An 18,007-nucleotide genomic window follows, 5' to 3' on the forward strand; every position below is an offset into this window, starting at 1 on the left:
AGCAGGGCCTGCACCCGGACAGGCTTCCTCTGGGGCCCAGCTGGGGCCAGGGTGGGGTAGCCTTCCCTGCCCGCAGGGTCAGGCATCCGAGGGCAGGGGCTCTTCCTCAACTCACAGAGCCAGAGTCCCCAGTCGGGGACCTCTGCCAAAGGGCCGGGTTCTGGTCCCAGTTCCAGAGAGATGGGAGGCAACGGAGGGCTCCTTGAAGAAGCTGGCAAAACTGGAGTTGCTATTTTGCCCGGTCTCAGGCTTGGTGTGTCTGGTGGGAAGATGGAAACATGGCCTCCACCTGCAGTCTAGCTAGAGGGTAGGGTGAGGTAGGGTTTGGAGAGCCAAGGCCTTAGAACTTATGGAAGGAGGGCCCAGGCGACTGGGTAGTCAGGGAGATGGAGCTGGAACAGGCATTCAGACCGGGCAGCTCCACTCACCAGGTAGCCCCAACCAGAGAGGCAACATGACTCCACGGGAGAGGGGGAGCTCCCCTTTCCAGCCCCACAGAGGCGGCAAAGGCCCAGTGAGATCCAAGCTGTGGCTCACATGCCGGGGGCAGGGGGGAGGGCAGCTCTCCCCAAGGCAGCCAGGCCAAAAATCCAACCTGACACGGAGATACAGGGCTTCGAGGATTATCCCTGGAGATTAAGAGAAACCTTCCCTGAAATCTGCCCTCAAAGCAGCCCAGTCTGGGGGGTCCTGTCACACAGCAGGCGGGGGGGGGGGGGGGGGCAGAGGAAGAAGGGCCCACCCGCCTCAGACAGGAGGACTAGGGCCAGGATGCCCACCAGCCCCGGCTCATCGGGCTCTGCATCGGGTCACTGGGAGCAACAAGCCTCTAACTGCTCAGAACTTTCTCGCACCGTGAGTTCTCGTGATCTCTCGGTGTGCGCAGGTGAAAGCCTCACTGAAGGCCATTCAGACAAAAGGCAGGGAAAAGGCCCCCGGACGCTTCCTGCTACACGGGCCGCACAACCCAAGGGGGCACTTCCGTCTGCACACCGCCCCTGCCTGGGGGCCGGACTGGCGCAGCATACTTCAGACCCGGGGCTTGACGGGAAGCAGAGCAACAGCTAGCGAACTCTGCCCAGAGCCCAAGGGGCACAGGGAAGACGGAAGGGTCGAGAGACGGGCTCCCCGTTCAACCAGAGCAGCTCTGCTGGGTCTGTGCTGTGTGTGTTGGACAAGAAATAGCACTTCTTTCTCAAACAACCCACTTCAAGCCCCCAACCCCTCCCCTCAGGCTGGCTAACAAGTCTCTGGGGGGGCCTCTGCCCCGGGGTAGGTGTGGCCCTGGTGCCCCAGCTCCCCCCACCTCCCAGGGCCTGCTCCACACAGTCTCCTGCTAGTCCGGGGCAGGGAGGAAAAGCCTGGTCTCCCCTGCCTTCTCTAAAGGACCCTCAATTCTCCTCAGAAGGCCCAGGCTTTGGGAACAGAAACTAAATTCTAGAAAAAAGACAGTTCTCAGCCCTGAATCTGTGGACCCGGACTCATACCCCTTAAAGGAACTTTATATATTGGGGGTTCACTCAAGATTTATTTCTTCAGAATCCCACAGCTTTGCAAAGGAAAAAGAAAGGGAAAGCCTCGCCCCAGAGGGCCATGCAGGGGTGGCTGGGGGGAGTTTGAGGGAAGGGGGAGTGCGGGGCAGGGTCCTTCTTTCCCCACAGCTGTCAGGCTGGAGCCACAGGAAAGTGGGGGCTGGGCAAGCGTGTGGCAAACCTGGGTACCACGTCCCCTCACCCAGGCCCCGCGGGAGCCGCTCCTTTCCCTCCTTTCCCTTTCTGCAACGCCCCCAAGGGCCCAGCACCCTCCCCTCCATATGCACATCATTAAGGGAAGCCATGTTCCAACAGCTGCTGAAAAATCAAGACACAGAGAACACGGAGAAAGGAGTCCTGTTCCAGCACCACAAAGCTTCTTCACGACTGTCTGTGATAAAGGCCACCAGCCCCCTCAAGGGCAGTGGCGAGCACAGGAGCACCGGGGTGTATGTGTGGGGAGAGAGGAGGCGGGGTCCTGTTCCTAGGCAATATGCCCAGGCTCTCAGGAGGAGGGACAGAATCAATCTCGATCTCAAACTCACCCCATCCTCCCCACATACACCCCATGATGGTTTGCTCCAGAGCCCTGGCCTTCAAGGAGCATCTCCCAAACCTGCATTCCTCCCCCAACCCCAGAAGAATCCTAAGAGGAGGGTGAAAAATCTGGTCCCCAGACAAAGAGAAGGCCTCAGGCTCACCCAGCCTCCCCCTGACCACTGTGAGCCCAGAGCCCTCAGTCATCCCCCAAAAGGGCCTCCACACAGACCCAGGGCTTACCAGCCACAACTCAAGGCCTCCACTCATCCACACGCACTGAGTAGTCAGTGCCAAGACCTCCTGCCTTTTAGAGTGTGGCATAGCAGGGAGGCTGAGCAGCCTCTAGTCAGAGCCCCTGGGCAAGGGGCCCTGCACCCCAGCTGTCCCAACCCCATAGCCTCATTGGCCATTCTGGCCAGACGACCCCCCCACCCCCTGGGCAGGCTGACATCTCAGTCAGCCAGAAGTCACCCAAGCATCAGACAAGGGGCCCACATCCAGGCTTTACCGGGACCCCCTCCAGGCTCCCAGCCCCCCACCCCGTCCCGGGTCAAATGCCCACCTCCACCTTGTTCCCAGTTCCAATCACCCCCAACCACCTTCCTCGTGTCTTCCAGATGTGCACGCAGCCATGCAATTACTTATGAATGTCTTTACATGGATTCATTTTTAATTAAATTTATTTATTGAAAAGGCCACCACAATTAGATGCCTGTACGACTTGTCATAAATAACAGGTAGCCAATTAAAATATACCATTAAAACAAAACAGAGCTATAAAAGTCTGGAACTTTTCCCAATGGCTTTAAGCCCAAGGCCTTCTCCCTAGTAACAGGGGAAGTCAGGCATGAGTTCCGGAGGCATGAGAACATACTGGCACCAAGCTGAGACTTTCTTCTTGGCATAAAAGGATTGGAAAAGAATTGGAAAGGGAATCCCTTTCTTGCTCTGACTCTGTGCTTAATGCAGGCCCAATACTACCTACAAACATCTCAAGGGAATGTGGGTATCCACCCAATACTTTGGGAATGCAGGACAAGAGGCTTCCTCTGCCTCGTGCTTCACGCACCGTGGAATGCCTTCTATGAGCACACCTTCAAGGCACCACCAGACCCCTTCCCAAGACCCCAAAACTCCCTCTCCCACATGCCTGCCCCGCGCGCTCCCAGAGGTCACCGCTGACTCAGGTGGGACACCAGGTAAACGAGGCCCACCAGCAGGAGTCCGCGCACGCCGAGCATCATGAGCAGGAAGAGGAGCAAGATGGAGGTCACTGGCTCCACGGCATGGTTGCCCAGATGCCACTGGGGGAAGCCCATGTTCACCAGCTGCCGGTTGAGGTCATTGAAGGGGGACGGAGCAGCACCCAGCCTAGCCCCCGCCTGCTGCTGGCGAGGGCCCGAGCCCCCCAGGGGGGCGCCATGGCCCCTATTGAGAAAGCTCTGGAAGGTGAAGACAGAGAGAGAGGAATGAATCCAGAGAAAGCATCCCTGGAGATGAAGTATCAGGCAACAGGGGAATCTTCTAGGCTAGGCCCGCCCTCCTCTCCAGCCCCCAGAGGGCCACACCTTCCCCAGATGCCACCCCACAGGGATCCCCGTCACTGAGCCACAAGCTCTCAGAGTACAGAAAATGCCAGGCTATACTCCTCACGTCCTGCCAGGGAGAAGGTGCCCAGGTCCGAGAAGAGGAAGGGGGCAAGGAGGGCTGGACTATAGGGCAGAGCTTGGGAGCAGCCATTTCTAATACTCCTCACTCCCCCCCTTTAACACCATCACTGGGTGGCCATGGGCTCCTCTTCTCCACCTTCTCCCGTTCTCTCTCAGCCAACAGACTCTTAAAAGAAAGATGTAGGCTCCAGCGGGGATAGCCAGGTCAAGGGAGAGAGGGCTCTTGGATTCCAGGTCCGGGAAGGCTGCCCGGAAAGATAACTAGGGAGGCAGGCGGCTCCTATTGCAGACTGCAAGAAATCTGCCATTTTCCCCAAGTCTGGACCCGCATGCTCTTTAGCCCGGCTCTCTGCAAAGAGGGCTCCTGGCTAGAGAAGGCGAATGACTAGCCAGAGAGCTTCTGGTCGCTAAGGAGTAACGGACACGGAGGGCAGGAGGCGAACTGCTCCCCTGGGCGCCTACCTGTCGGGGGGTGCTACCGCGCGAGGGGAGACTGTTCCTCACGCGGGGGTCGTCATCCTGCACAATTTCCCCATTGGCCAAGATCCGCACCATCCTCCCAGGAGCGATGGGTCCCTGCTGGGCTGCGCCTTTCCCCAGACCTCAAAAAGCTGAAAGAAACAATTTATCAGAGATAAGGAGATGCTTGCCTTCAGTGCGAGCAATGGCAGTTCTGGGTGCCCACGCTGGTTACCCGGACTGAGCAGGCGCTGCGTCCGGTTAATTACAAGGAGAGAAATCAATGCAAGTTATCCGACAGATGAAAATCTTTCAGACACTGAGTCCGCTGGGAAAACTACCAAAGGGAGCCTTGTTGCTGGAAGTTCTGCGACCCAGCAGCGCCAGCAACCGCAGGGATGAGAGTCCTTGCTGGGCGGCCCAGGCCCATCTCACACCTCCCCACGCTCTGCGGAGCTGGGTACAGTCAGAGACCCAGAGGGGTCTAACTGGCTTGCCCAGGACCACTCATCTAGAGGCAACAGAGACACACCCTGAAGCCAGGAACCCTGGCGCTAGGCCCTTCTCTGGGCTCTAAACAGGGAGTCCAGGGCACCCAGATCCCCAGTGTCGCCCTTTCCCGTCCGTTAAAAAGGGCCCATTGGGAGTAAATGCCAAGGACCTGGGCCTTCTCCGCAGAGAGGATCTGGGCCCACTTCAGAGCTACTTTAGGTGCCCTGCCTGGCAGCTGACCACACTCAAGGCCACAGGGCCACCAGCGCTGGGTGGAGGAGCGGACCCTTCCGGCAGGGGGCACCCCCTCACGCCTGCCCCTCACCTCTCAGATGACACCAGTCCCGCCTTTGCTATCGGGGGCGGGGCCAGCCTGCCCAAAATAGCGGATGGCTCTGGGAGGGCCCCACTCCGCAGACCCCAAGGGTGTCCGTGGGCTGGAGGTGGGGGTGGGGTCCTTCCATGGCTCTCCCCGAGTCTGTGTAAAAGCCATTTTTTCTCAGGAGACAAGCCACAGTTTTCACCTAAATTCTGAAAAGGACTTGTGACACACACGCCAAAAGGGGTTAAGAGCCCCTGTTCTGTTGCCCTTGGCCTAGAGCCTGGGACAGGCGGGGTCCCCTTTCTGAAGCCCGCTGGTCCCTGCAGAAGGCCAAGCGGGTCACGGAGCTCCGCAGTCCCTCGGTGCTTTGTCCCCCAGAGCCCCCTGGGTGGGCTGAGGCCGCAGCCGGCTTGGGGACACCTGACTCGGGGAGGGGGGCGGTCGCGGGGGGCGTGCTGCAGGGCAGGGGCGGGGGGGGCTGCGGGGAGGGGGCACCGCCCCAGCTGCCGAGCCCGGCCCGGGGGAGGGGAGGGATACGCACCCGCTCGCCCTCGCCCCGGGCCCGGACACCCACCTGCGGGCGCGGCTCCCGGCCTCCGCTGCGTCCACTCCCGGCGGCTCCCTGGCCGCTTCCTCCCACCTGACCTCACAGGAAGCGCGCGCCGCAACGGCGCGGCCCCCTCTGCAGGCCGCCGGGGGAACTGCAGCTGCCGGGCCCGGGGGCGGCGCAGGGCGGGGAGGAGGGAGAAAGGGGGCGCCTCCGGGAAGGGAAGGGGGAAGGAGAAAAGAGGATGGGGAGGAGGGAAAGAAAGGAGGACAGGAAGGAGGAGGGAGAAGAACAGGAGGACGAAAGGGTAGTGGAGCCCATGGAGGAAAAACCCAGAAGGAGGGAGTCCCTCTGCCCTGGGTGGAAAGACGGCACGGGCTCAACCCACCGATGAGAGTTTGCTGAGCCTGCTGGGGGGATGCCTTTTGAGTAGGACCCAACCCTACCCTCAAGGAGCTCCAACTCCAGTAGGGGAATGAACCACAGGCGGGTGTAAATAACTGTAACTTGAAGGAAGGCAGGCTTCCTGGAAGAGGTGGTCTTTGAGCTGGGGCCAGAAGTTTAAGTAGGATAAATAGGGAAGAGTGCCACCTGTCAAGGGAGTGAACAATCAACCTCAGCCTCTTTCCTGATGTTTTCGTATCCCCACCCTCCTGCTGACTTTCATAAGCTGTTCCCTGTGAACCCATTCACCAGTGGGAGAGAAATGAGCTCTGTAGTCCCACAATTTGGGTTTCAGACACTGGCAAGTTACTGGGCTGCTCAGTCTCCTCCTTTGCAAAATGGGGATAATCATACTTCACAGGACTGTTGCAAAGATTAAGAATGAGAGTTGCCGAACCTAGCAAGTGTTGATAAACTTTGGCTATGATTGTCAGCAGATGTTTCTGGGAGTAGGCAGATGTGTTGAGTATATAGTAGGACCCAGATGCCTACTGGCCCCTAGTGAGGGAGACAGAAAGAAGGGTGAAATTTAGGGCTTGCTTTAAGGACTCATCACCTGCTATCATGGTTTAATTCTTTGATTTTGAAACCTTATCAGTAAAAAATGTTGAGCAGGCCCCCCTGATACCTGTATCTCATTTGTGTATTATTTATTGGCTTGTGGATAAAAGGTGGCTGCTAGAGCCAACCTGGCTTGAATCTTGGCACAGCTGCTTTCTAGTAGTGTGATGGGCCAGTTATTCAACCTTTCTGGTATGAGTTCCTTGTTCTGTAAAATGAGAATAATACCAGTACATTTGTCATTGGGTTTTCATGGAGCACCGACACTTCGTGTACAGCCTGGCCACCGTTAAGTGCTCTGCACTGCTGATCCTTATGTCATTACCATCGCTCCGCTACAGTAAGTCAGTTGTAATGCATGGACTCTAAACAAGTTTAGGATTTCAGATAGATACAAAACTGAAATCCTAATGCTTTTTTCCTGTACTCCGACGCAGGGGTTACTGTGCGTATGTGGAAGGGGTGATCCCAGGGCAGGATTCCTGATTGCCAGAGGTGGTCTGCAAATCTCAAAAGTGGCTGCACATTGGAATTATCTGGGATGTTTAAAAACAATCCCAATGCCGGAGTCCCACCCCGGAGGTGACAATGCTGTGGATCTGGGATACAACCTAGGTATGGAAATGTTTTAAAAAACAAATTCTAGGTGATTCTAATGAGCAGCCTGAGCTGAGAACCACTGCCTTCCATGAACAGAGCCTCACAAGTGGGGCTCACAACCCACGATCCCCAAGGAGGAAGAGACTGCAGTGGGCTGGGGGACCTGGGGAGGAAATAAGGAATGTGTCCAGGAAGGCTTGAGCTGGTGCAATGGCTGCCAAGAGACACAGTCCAGCCAGAGATAACCATGAGAGCCCAGAGGAGGACGTCTCTCTAGGGAAGGTCAGGAACAGATTTAGGAGGCAGTAACATTTGACTAGACTTGGAAAAGACCTATCGGTACCAATTAAAACAGCCTCAGGAGGCTGTGACTCACTTTTCCTACCTCTCCACTTCCTTCAGGTATCTCCCTTGCTTTGGAACCTGCAATGGCTCCCTATTGTCTGCTCCAACAAGACCCAACTCGTTGGCAGTCTCGGACAACCCTCCAAATCTGGCCCAGCACACTCTTCCCAACTCCCCGCCTCAGCTCCACCCACCTGGTCCTGCCGTACATCACCCAGAGTCCTGCTTGGCTTGGACCTGTCTATCTGCCTGAAGGCCCTCTCCACGCAATCTCAATCCCCCTACACTTTTATGCCAACAGCACAAACGTCAGTTCTGAGTGTTCCATGTAATAATAATAACCCCTGTGTGTGCAGAGTCCCTATGCTTTCCAAAGTGCTTTTCCAGGGACCACATCATTCTTTGTTGGATTGTGACATAGGAAGCATAGGTGTTATTGTTCCTTTTTGCTGATAAGAAACTGAGACTCAGATAAATGTTACATGGCCAGCTCCAGGTCAGCGGTAGAGCCAGGATTCAAATGAACCCCGATTCCCCCTCCCCTTCAGGCTTTTCCCCTCTCTGCTGCCTCTTTATTTTGTGCTTCCCACACCCAATTCCATGAGCATGAGACTGGGCCCCTCGTCATGCCTTATTCCCAGCAGGTGCCCCATAAAAACATGCTTTGGGCTCTGCTGGTCATCATTGCAGTTACTCTTGCACACGCTGAAGTTTGGGATGCCCTGCTTTAGACCAGTGGCTTTGCAAGCTCTTTTGGTAGCAGTACATTTTACATCACAACCTAGTAGCCACACTCTTTTGAAACAGAAGTTTCAACAACAGTATTTACCCTTTCTACATGAGCTATACCGTGATGTTTTCTATTTTTTAAGGGAAAAAAGTGCTAATCAAGATCTCACTCTATTTCACTATCCATGAATATAGTGGTTCTCAACCCTGATTGCACATTAGAATCACCAAAGGGAATTTTCAGAAACTATTGGTGCCCAAACCAATTGGATCAGAACCTCCAGGAGGTGAAGCGTGGACATCTCTGTGCCAGTTTACTTAATAAGCACTCAAGCTTATAGATACTAATGCATGGTTTTTAAAAAACTGCAGTAGATGCTCCTCCGGGCCAGACGGCTGCCCCTAAACTTAGAGTTCCTTCAGATACAAAGCAGTAAGTTCCACTTGGCTAACAAAGATAAGCTTGTGTAATAAGCCCCAAGCCCCAAACAGGAAACGCTGCCCAGGGCACATCATCACAATGACAGTCCCTTGCCTCCTTTGAATATCCAAATGCCAGGAACAAAGACCAACACGGAGCCTCCAATATGGCACCAATCCTCAAAGAACCTTCTGACCACTTGGTGGCAAGTTGACTTCATTGCGCCCCTTCCACTCTGGAAGGGCCAGAAATTCATTCTAGCAGGGAGAAACATCCATTCCAGGTGTGTATGTTTGCCTTTCCTGCCTGAAGGGCCTCACCCAGAACCACACATCTTACAGTGTGTAACATTGCATTAGACCCAGGGTCCCACTTTACAGCAAAGCAAGTGCAAGAGTGTGCCCATAACCATAGGATCCACTGGTTACATCACATACGACACCAGCTGGCCTAATAGAACTTTAGAATGGCACACTGAAGACCCAGCCCAGTGCCAACTCAGGGACAGCACTCAGCAGGAATGGTGTGCCATCCTCAAGGGATGCATTCTATACCTTAAATCAAAGGCCTGTACCAGCTATTGTGTCTCCAGTTGGAAAACACTTGGATTCAGGAACTCAGGGGTGGGAGCAGCAGTGGCCCCACTTACTATCATGCCCAATGACCCTCTTGGGGAATTTGTGCCTTCCATCCCCACAACTCTGGGCTCTGCAAAGTTAGAAGTCCTGCACCCCAAAGGGGGAACACCAGTGCCAGAGAACACAGCAAGAGTCCCATTGAACTATAGGCTAAGGGTGCAGCCTAAGTACTTTGGGTTCTTGTTTCTGGAGATTAGCAGGCAAGAAGAGGAGACATTGCCCTTGTCCAGGAGTAACTGGTCCTTGTCACTGGGAGGAGGTAGGACTGCTCTTACATAATGGAGACAGGACAATCATATCTGGTGCCCAGATGGTCCATTTGGATGCCTCTTGGTTGCCCTTTACCCAAGTGTAGTGGTAAAGGGCAATGCAACAACTCCGTCCTCAAAAGGCCATGTGACCAGAACTTAGAGCCCTCAGGGACGAGGGTCTGGGTCACGCTTCCAGGTGAGTCACTGAGACCATCAGAGGTGACCCGCTGAGGGGTAGTGGAGGAGACAGACGACGATCATTTGCAGCTGCAACGGAGGGAACTGTAGTTTGTCCCACTAGTATTTCTCAGGGAGAGCGAGCCCCCAGAATCCTGAGAAAGTGGATCTGAACGGTGTGAAGGGTGGGCTGTAGGAGACATGAGGATGTGCTGGCCAGACTCCCCTCCAGGGAAGGACTTTTGCTCTAACTTCTGGAAGAGCATCCGTGGAACCTTCCGCTGTCAGTCCCTTCACACAGGTTGCTCTGCTGCAGAGGGACACTTCGCCCAAGGTCAAGCCCTTCCACAGGCTGCCCACATTCCATGACTGAAGGACAGAGGAGATATGCACGGGCTGTATCAGCTCCAGAGATCTTCTTGAGGTTGGCTGAGGTGGTCAGGTTTTTATCATAACTTAGTTTTCCCTTCCGCTCAACCCTATTTGCTCTGTCTCCCATCAATCCACTGAACCCTGAATTCTGTCTCAGAGTTAGCTTCCTGGAGAACCCCAAATGGAACAAGTCCCCATTCTGCTGGAGTGGGAGAAAATTTAATCTCATTTACTGTGAGATAGCTACTGCCTCTGACGTAGCAGGCACAACCAAATGTCCTTCAGATTCATAGCCCCCTTCTGCCTTTTCATTACTGAGCCCTCCCCTCTACCAAGGTCTGACAGGTAACCAGACATCCATCTAGGTAGCTAGGAAATCCAAAATACATGATTGGAATTAAGAAGACATTTTAGTAAGATTATTGTCTATAAATCAATTGTATTCCTGAGTACAAGCAGCGGAGTTAGAAAATTAAATTACAAAAATAATACCAAATGAGATATGACTTAAAAAATATATGTACAAAGCCCCTAGGATTAATCTAAGATTAAAGATGTGCACGGGAGGTGGCTCCGTGGTGCAATGGATAGCGCATTGGACTTCTAAAGATGTGCATGGGGTCCTCTATTCTGTTCCACTGATCTATGTGTTTATCCTTCAGCTAATGTCACAGAGTCTTGATTATGTAGCTATATCATAATTCTTGAAATCGGGTAGGAATGATTCTTCCTCTTTTATTCTTCTTCCTCAAAATTGTTTTAGTTTTTGTAGCTCCTTTGTCTTTCCACATAAAATTTAGAATAATCTTGTCTATATCTACAAAAAATCTTACTGGGATTTTGATAGGAATTGTGTTAAACCTGTATATCAATTTGGGGGACATTGGCATCTTTTTACTCTGTGGAATCTCCCAATCTGTGTATACAGTTTGTCCCTCTGCTTATTTAGATCTTTTTCTGTTTTTTCCACCAGCACTGTGTAGTTTTCAACATCTAAGTGCTATATTTCACTAAATTTACACCTAAGTATTTCATTTTTAAATGATTGCAAGCAATATTATATTTTAGATTTCACTGTCCATATGTTAATTGCTAGTATATTAAAACTACAATTAATTATTGTATGTTTGTCTTATATTCCATGACCTAGCTGAACTCACTTACTAGTAGTAGGTATTTCTGTAGATGTATTGGAATTTTCTGTGTAAACAGTCATGTCATTTGCAAATAGAGACCGTTTGATTTCTTCCTTTCCAGTCTTTATGTCTTTTATTTCCTTTTCTTGCCCTAATGCATTGGCTAGAACTTCCAATACTACATTGAATAAGAACAGTGAAAGTAGACATCCTTGCTTGTTCCCAAACTTAAGGGAAAAAAATCACTATTTTTCACCATGAAATATAATATTAGCTGTAGGCTTTTTATATACATATACAGATGCTCTTCATCAAATTGAGAAATATCCTATTTCTATTTTTCTGAGCATTTTTGTCATGGATAGGTATTGAATTTTGTCAAATGCTTTTTCTGTATTGATTGATATGATCATGTGATTTTCCTTCTTTAGTATGTCAGTGTGGTAGATTATATTGAGTGATTTTCAAATATTGAATCAGACTTGCATGTCTAAAATAGTGATGCTATATAATTCTTTTTATAAATTGCTGAATTGTATTTTCCAATATTTTGTTTAGGATTTTTACATCCATTTCCATGAAGGATATTGGAGGTTTTTTTTTTCCTTTTTTGTTGGGGGTGGGGGTGTATCTCTGTCTAATTTTATTGTCAGGGCAATACTACCTTCATAAAATGAGTTAGTAAGTGCTTCCTCCTATTTTCTGGAAAGGGTTATACAGAATTAGCGTTAATTCTTTAAATGTTTGGTAGAGGGGTGCCTGGGTGGTGCAGTTGGTTGAGCATCTGACTCTTGGTATAGGCTCAAGTCATGATCTCAGGGTTGTAATCTCATGGTCATGAGATAGAGCCCCATGTCACGGAGTCTGCTTGGGACTCTCTCTCTCCCTCTCCCTCTGCCCCTCCCCCCTAAAATAAATAAATAAATCTTTCAAAAAAAAAATAAATGTTTGGCAGAATTCACCAGTGAAACCATCTGGACATGGAGATTTATTTGGGGGAGTTTTAAAATTATGAATTCAATTTCTTTGATGGTTATAGAGCTGTTCAAATTATCTATTTCCTATTGAGTGAGTCGTAACAGTGTGTTTTGGGGGAATTGGTCCACTTTGTCTACATTGTCAAATATACATTTGTAGAGTTGTTTGTAATATTCTCTTATTGTCTTTGTAGTATCTGCAGGGTCTGCTATGATAGCCCATGTTTCATTCCTGGTATTGCTATTTGCCTTCTCTCTCTTTTCCATTCACTCTTGCTAGAGATTTGTTAATTTTAGTGTTCTTTTCAAAGAATCTGCTTTTATTTCATTGATTGCTCTATTGATTTTTTGTTTTCAATTTCACTGATTTCTGTGCTTTGTTATTCCCTTCCTTCTGTTTGTTTTGGATTTATTTTGTTCTTCTTCTAAGTTCTTAAGGTAAGAGCTTAGATGATTTGTTTGAGACTTTTCCTGTTTTCTAATGTAAACACTTACTGTTATATATTTTCCTCTCAGCTTTAGCTGCGCCCTACAAATTTTGATATGTTGTATTTTCATTTTCATTTAGTTCAATGAGTTTTTAAATTCCTTTGTTATTTCCCCTTTGATGCATGGGTTATCTAGAAGAGTGAATCTTCAGGTGTTTGGAACTTTTCCTGTTATCTTTCTGTTACTGGTTTTTAGTTTGATTCCACTATGGTCAGAAAGCACTCTCTGTATGAGTTCAATTCTTTAAAATTTGTTGAGGTTTGGTTTATGATCAAAAACAAATCTTTTTTTTTTCACTAGTGTAGTTAGAGGTTGCCAGCATGAGAAAGGGGAGGACCAGGTGGAGATTTGGGGTGCCTGGGGAGAACTAGGTCTGCCTCAATCCAAGAGGAATCAGAAGCTCAAAAGCGGTTTGGGAATTCCAGCACTGTCAGGGATGGAAGAAGGAGGAAGGTCCAGAGGGTGAGAGGAATGTTTGACAACTAGGGTGAAGGGATTGCCCTCTACCTGCTGGGATCCCCCTCAGCCATTCTGGTCTGGCAGGAAGGGGCAGCCTGCAACCCCCATGGGTTGGTCTGGACTCGCAAAGGCTTGCTCTCCAGGGAGATGATGTCACTGATCCCCAGCTTTTCTGCTAGGGAAGCTATCTTGGTGGATATTTCATAGGTGACTGAAAAGAATGTGTGTTCTGCTGCTTTCAGGTGGAATGTTCTATAAATCTCAATTGTATACTGTTGGTTGATGGTGGTGTTGAGTTCTTCTATATTACTGCTGATTTCCTATCTAGTTGCTCTGTCAATTATTGAGAGAGAGGAATTGAAGTTCTAACTATAATTGTGGATTTGTCTACTTCTCCTTTCAGTCCTACCAGTTTTTGTTTCACATATTTAGAAGCTCTGCTATTTGGTGTATACACTTTTAGGTTTGTTACATCTTTTGGGTAGATTGACTATTTTGTCATATATAATGTCATTCTGATATTATTCCTTGCTCTGAAGTCTACTTTATCCTGCTTTCTTTTCATTAATGTTTACATAATATATCTTTTTCCATGATTTTACTTTCAGCTTGCCTATATTATTGTATTTGAAGTGAGTTTCTTATAGATGACATACTTTAAACCTACTCTGCCAATCTTTTATATGATGTATTTAGATCACTTACATTTAATGTAATTATTGATATGTTAGGGCTTATGCCTGTCAATTTTATTTTGTTTTCTGTTTGTTTTTCATTGCTCTGTTTTTGTTTTCCTGCCTTTCTTTGGGTTACTTGAACATATTTTAGAATTCCATTTTTATTTATAGTATTTTGTTATATCTCTTCATATAACTTATTTAGTGGTTACTGTAAGTATTACATTACATGTACATAACTTATCATAGCTGACTAGTGGCATCGTTTTACTAGGTTGAGTGAAGTATAAGAATCTACTTCCCTTTATGTCCCTTTAATCTCCCAATTATAGTGTAATTGTCTTAAATATTTCCTCTACATTTATTTAGAACCACATCAGACAATGTTATTATTTTAGTTTCAACTGTCAAACATAATTTAGAAAAGTCAAGGGAAGAAGGAAAGCCTATTTTATTTACCCATATCCTTGGTTATCTTGTTATTTCTTCCTTCTTGGTATCTCAAGGTTCTTTTATTTTTTTCCTTTCTGTTTGGAGAACTTCTTATAGCCATTCTTTTAGAGTAGGTTTCCTGGTGACAATTTTTTTTAATTTTCTTTCCTTAGAGTGTCTTCATATCTTCTTGCTTCCTGAAGGATATAGGATTCCGGGTTGACAGGTCTTTCTTTCAACACTTAAAACAATATTGTGCCATTTCCTCCTGGCCTCATGGTTTTTTGGTGAGAAATCTGCTGTCGTTAGAATTGTTATGCCCTGTGGGTGAGGTATTGTTTTACTTCTGGCTGCTTTCAAGTTTTTTTTTCTTTGTCTTAGTTTTCAGAAGTTTAATTATGATGTGTCTTGGATGGACTTCTTTGGACTTATCCTGTTAGGAATTCATTCTGCTTCTTGAATCTTTAGATTTACATCTCTTGTCAAATTTGGGAAGTTTTCAGCCATTATTTCTTCAAGTACTTTTGCAGCCCCACTTCCTTTCTTTTCTCCTTCTGGGACTTCAATGATATATATACTAGATCTTTTATTATAATCCCCACTGGTCCCTGAGGGTCTGTTCTCTCTCTCTTTTTTTCTCAGTAGTTTCTCTCTACTATTCAGATTGGGTAATTTCTATTGTTCTACCTTTCAGTTTACTGATTCCATTCTGCTGTCTGTCTACAATGTAGATTTTTTCATTTGATATCTTCCCTTCCTGGTTCTTGGTTTTAAGTGATTTTCAAATGAAATCTGGACATTTTTGTATTATGGTATGAGACTCTGCCTCTTATTTAAACCTTCTGTTTTAGCTGGCTTTTTCTGACACGACTCCAGCAGGGGAAGGAGGGACACTGCCTCATTAATGACAGGTGGGAAGTAGAAGTCCATGTTTCCCACTCACCTTCCATTGGCACCCAAGCAGGGGCCTGAGGGTGGAGAAGCGACATTCTTCATTACTGCTGGGTGAGGATGGGGGTTTCTATTCCCCAAACGGTCTCCACAGATACCATGGTTTGGAGGTGGGGGGACTCATTACCAGCCAGTGAGGATGCAAGTGACTCCCCTACTTGGCCTTCTCTTTTTTTTACAGCATCATGAGGGCAGAAGTCTAAGCTCCCGACCTGGCCCTTGCAGGTATGGATGGGACCACAGTTTTTTTCTGTGGTGTTTGGCTAGAATACTGCAGTTTTTGTCTAAAAGTTTTCTGTCTTGCTAGGTATCTTTCCTAGTACTTTGCTAGAGAGAGCAGTCTCCCTCGGGGCTTTTATGGTCTGTACCTTTAACTGTTTCCATGTTTCCAGCCTCTGTAGCTCCTATCTGGGATATATAAGACAAAAGGAAAATGCAGGCAATTTACCCTGTGTTTTGTCATTCCTCAGAGCCCAAAGTCCCCAACCAGTCTGCCTTCTTGTCTCCATCTTTCAAAGTCTCCTTATGTTGGTTTTATACATAATATCCATAGGAGAATGGGGAAAAGCATATCTACCTTGTATTCCCAGAAGCAGGCATTCAAGACCAGTTTTAAAGTTATGGAAATGAAAACATTGTGATCTAGGTATAAGAATAATAAGGTGACCAATGGATAGATAGAATCTAGGAGCAAACGCATAAACTGGGATTTGTGGTAACATAGAACTGCAGAACAATAGGGAAAAGATAATCTTTTTAGTAAGTGGTGCTGTGGTAACTGGGTACCCATAGAAGAATAAAATGAAATTGGACCCTTACCTCACATATTTATACATGTACCAAAAACAAATTCTAGGTGTATTATAGGCCTAAATATGAAAGGCAAAATGATAAAGAGTCTAGAAATATATATACACATACACATGTTCTAGAACTCAGAGTAGGGGAAATTTTCTTAATGTGTTATAAAAAGTGACAACAATAAAGAAAATGATTGATAAATTTTACTATACTAGATTTACATTAAAAGTAAGAATTCCCATAGATCAAGATACTATTTTTTAAAAAGTGAAATGTCTAGTATGCAAGAAAAGTTTTCTGCAGTACATATAGCCAAAAAGGATTCACTTCCAGAATATATAAAAAACCTTTAAAAATGAATAATAAGATAATCAATAAAAATGTGGGCAAAGGATTTGAATGAGCATACTACAAAAGAAGAAATCCAAATGGCCAATAAACTTTTGAAGAAGTTATCAGTATCACTGATATTCAGGGAAATGGAAATTAAAACCATCATGAGACACTACCACACCCCCATCAAATAGACTGTAATTAAGTCTGACGACACCAAGCATTGGTGATGACGGGCAGCAATGAGAGTTCCCACACACGGTGGATTTGCAGACTAGTTCAGCCACTTTGGAAAACCATTTGGAATTGCCTAGGAAAGGTGAATATTTGCATTCTTTATGATCCAGGGCACAAAAGTGAATGCTCATATGCACCCGGTCATGTGCACAAGCATTTTTCATAATAGAAATTGGAAAATATTTCAAGTGTCTATCAAACTAAAATGGAAAAACTAATGGTAGTAGTGTCATAGAATGGAATACTATACAGTAAGAAAGATTATGAACTCTAACTACCTGCAATGTAACTGAATCTTAAAAATGCTATATTGAAAGGTCATAGCATAGAGAATATAGTTGGTGGTATTGTAATAGCATTTCATGGTGAGAGGTGGCAGCTACACTTGCGGTGAGCACAGCATGACATATAGAGATGTTGAATCACTATGTTGTTCACCTGAGGCTAATGTAACATTGTGTGTCAACTCTACTTCAATTAATAAAAAAATACTATATTGAACAAAAGAAGCCAGAGCAAAATAAATCTTACTGCATGGTTCCATTTCTATAAAGATCAGAAGAGGGCAAAATTGAATGATATTTTTTTAGGGATGAATACTTGGGTGGCAGAAATATAAAGAGAAGCAAAGAAATTATTGCCCAAATGTAAGGGTTGGCTCTAGGGGAGAGGAAGGAATTCTGTCTGGCTGAGAGCATGCACACAGTAGGCGGGGAAGCTATGAGGTCCCGGCAGTGTTCATTGTCTTGATCTGGTTGGTGGTTTCATGGATGTTCACTTTGTAATAATTTGTTAAACTGCACAGGGAAGAGGGAGAAGCAGAACTGAGGAAAGAGGTGGTTTATCCAGGTGGTGGTCAAATGGGTCTAATCTTTCATTAGAAGCAGCCTACGTAGGGTATTCTTTCATTAGAAGCATACCTGGAGGGGCGCCTGGGTGGCTCAGTCGTTAAGTGTCTGACTTCGGCTCAGGTCATGATCCCGGGGTCCTGGGATCAAGCCCCGCATCGGGCTCCCTGCTCCTTGGGAGCCTGCTTCTCCTTCTCCCTCTCCCACTCCCCCTGCTTGTGTTCCCTCTCTCACTGTGTCTCTCTCTGTCAAATAAACAAATGAAATCTTTAAAAAAAAAAAAAAGGGGGGGCGCCTGGGTGGCTCAGTCATTAAGCGTCTGCCTTCGGCTCAGGTCGTGATCCCAGGGTCCTGGGATCGAGCCCCACATCAGGCTCCCTGCTCAGCAGGAAGCCTGCTTCTCCCTCTCCTGCTCCCCCTGCTTGTGTTCCCTCTCTCGCTGTCTCTCTCTGTCAAATAAATAAATAAAATCTTTAAAAAAAAAAAGAAGAAGAAGAAGCATACCTGGATAGGGTATGGCCTCTGGGGCCAGTTGACTTGGATTTGAATTCTCTGGCTCTGCTACCT

General features: G+C 47.5%; 1 protein-coding gene across 1 annotated transcript; it reads right to left on the reverse strand.

Moving 5' to 3' along the window:
* Positions 1-2,734: 2,734 nt before the first annotated feature.
* Positions 2,735-5,700, reverse strand: FAM241B (family with sequence similarity 241 member B). Its single transcript, XM_036091191.2, has 3 exons — positions 5,590-5,700; positions 4,205-4,353; positions 2,735-3,514 (listed from the first exon to the last, which is right to left on the reverse strand). Exons 2-3 carry the CDS (start codon positions 4,295-4,297, stop codon positions 3,245-3,247), a joined length of 363 nt encoding a protein of 120 aa, XP_035947084.1. The 5' UTR covers positions 4,298-4,353; positions 5,590-5,700; the 3' UTR covers positions 2,735-3,244.
* Between the last annotated feature and the right edge of the window lie 12,307 nt (positions 5,701-18,007).

This window comes from Halichoerus grypus, chromosome 7 (genome assembly GCF_964656455.1).
Source record: "Halichoerus grypus chromosome 7, mHalGry1.hap1.1, whole genome shotgun sequence".
In the NCBI taxonomy this organism is placed as follows: Eukaryota; Metazoa; Chordata; class Mammalia; order Carnivora; family Phocidae; genus Halichoerus; species Halichoerus grypus.

Coding starts and splice junctions, on each gene's coding strand:
- FAM241B (XM_036091191.2), bottom strand. CDS start 4,297: ATGGTGCGGATCTTGGCCAATGGGGAAATTGTGCAGGATGACGACCCC. Junction 3,515..4,204: donor GCGGTAGCACCCCCCGACAG/GTAGGCGCCCAG, acceptor TTCACCTTCCAG/AGCTTTCTCAATAGGGGCCA.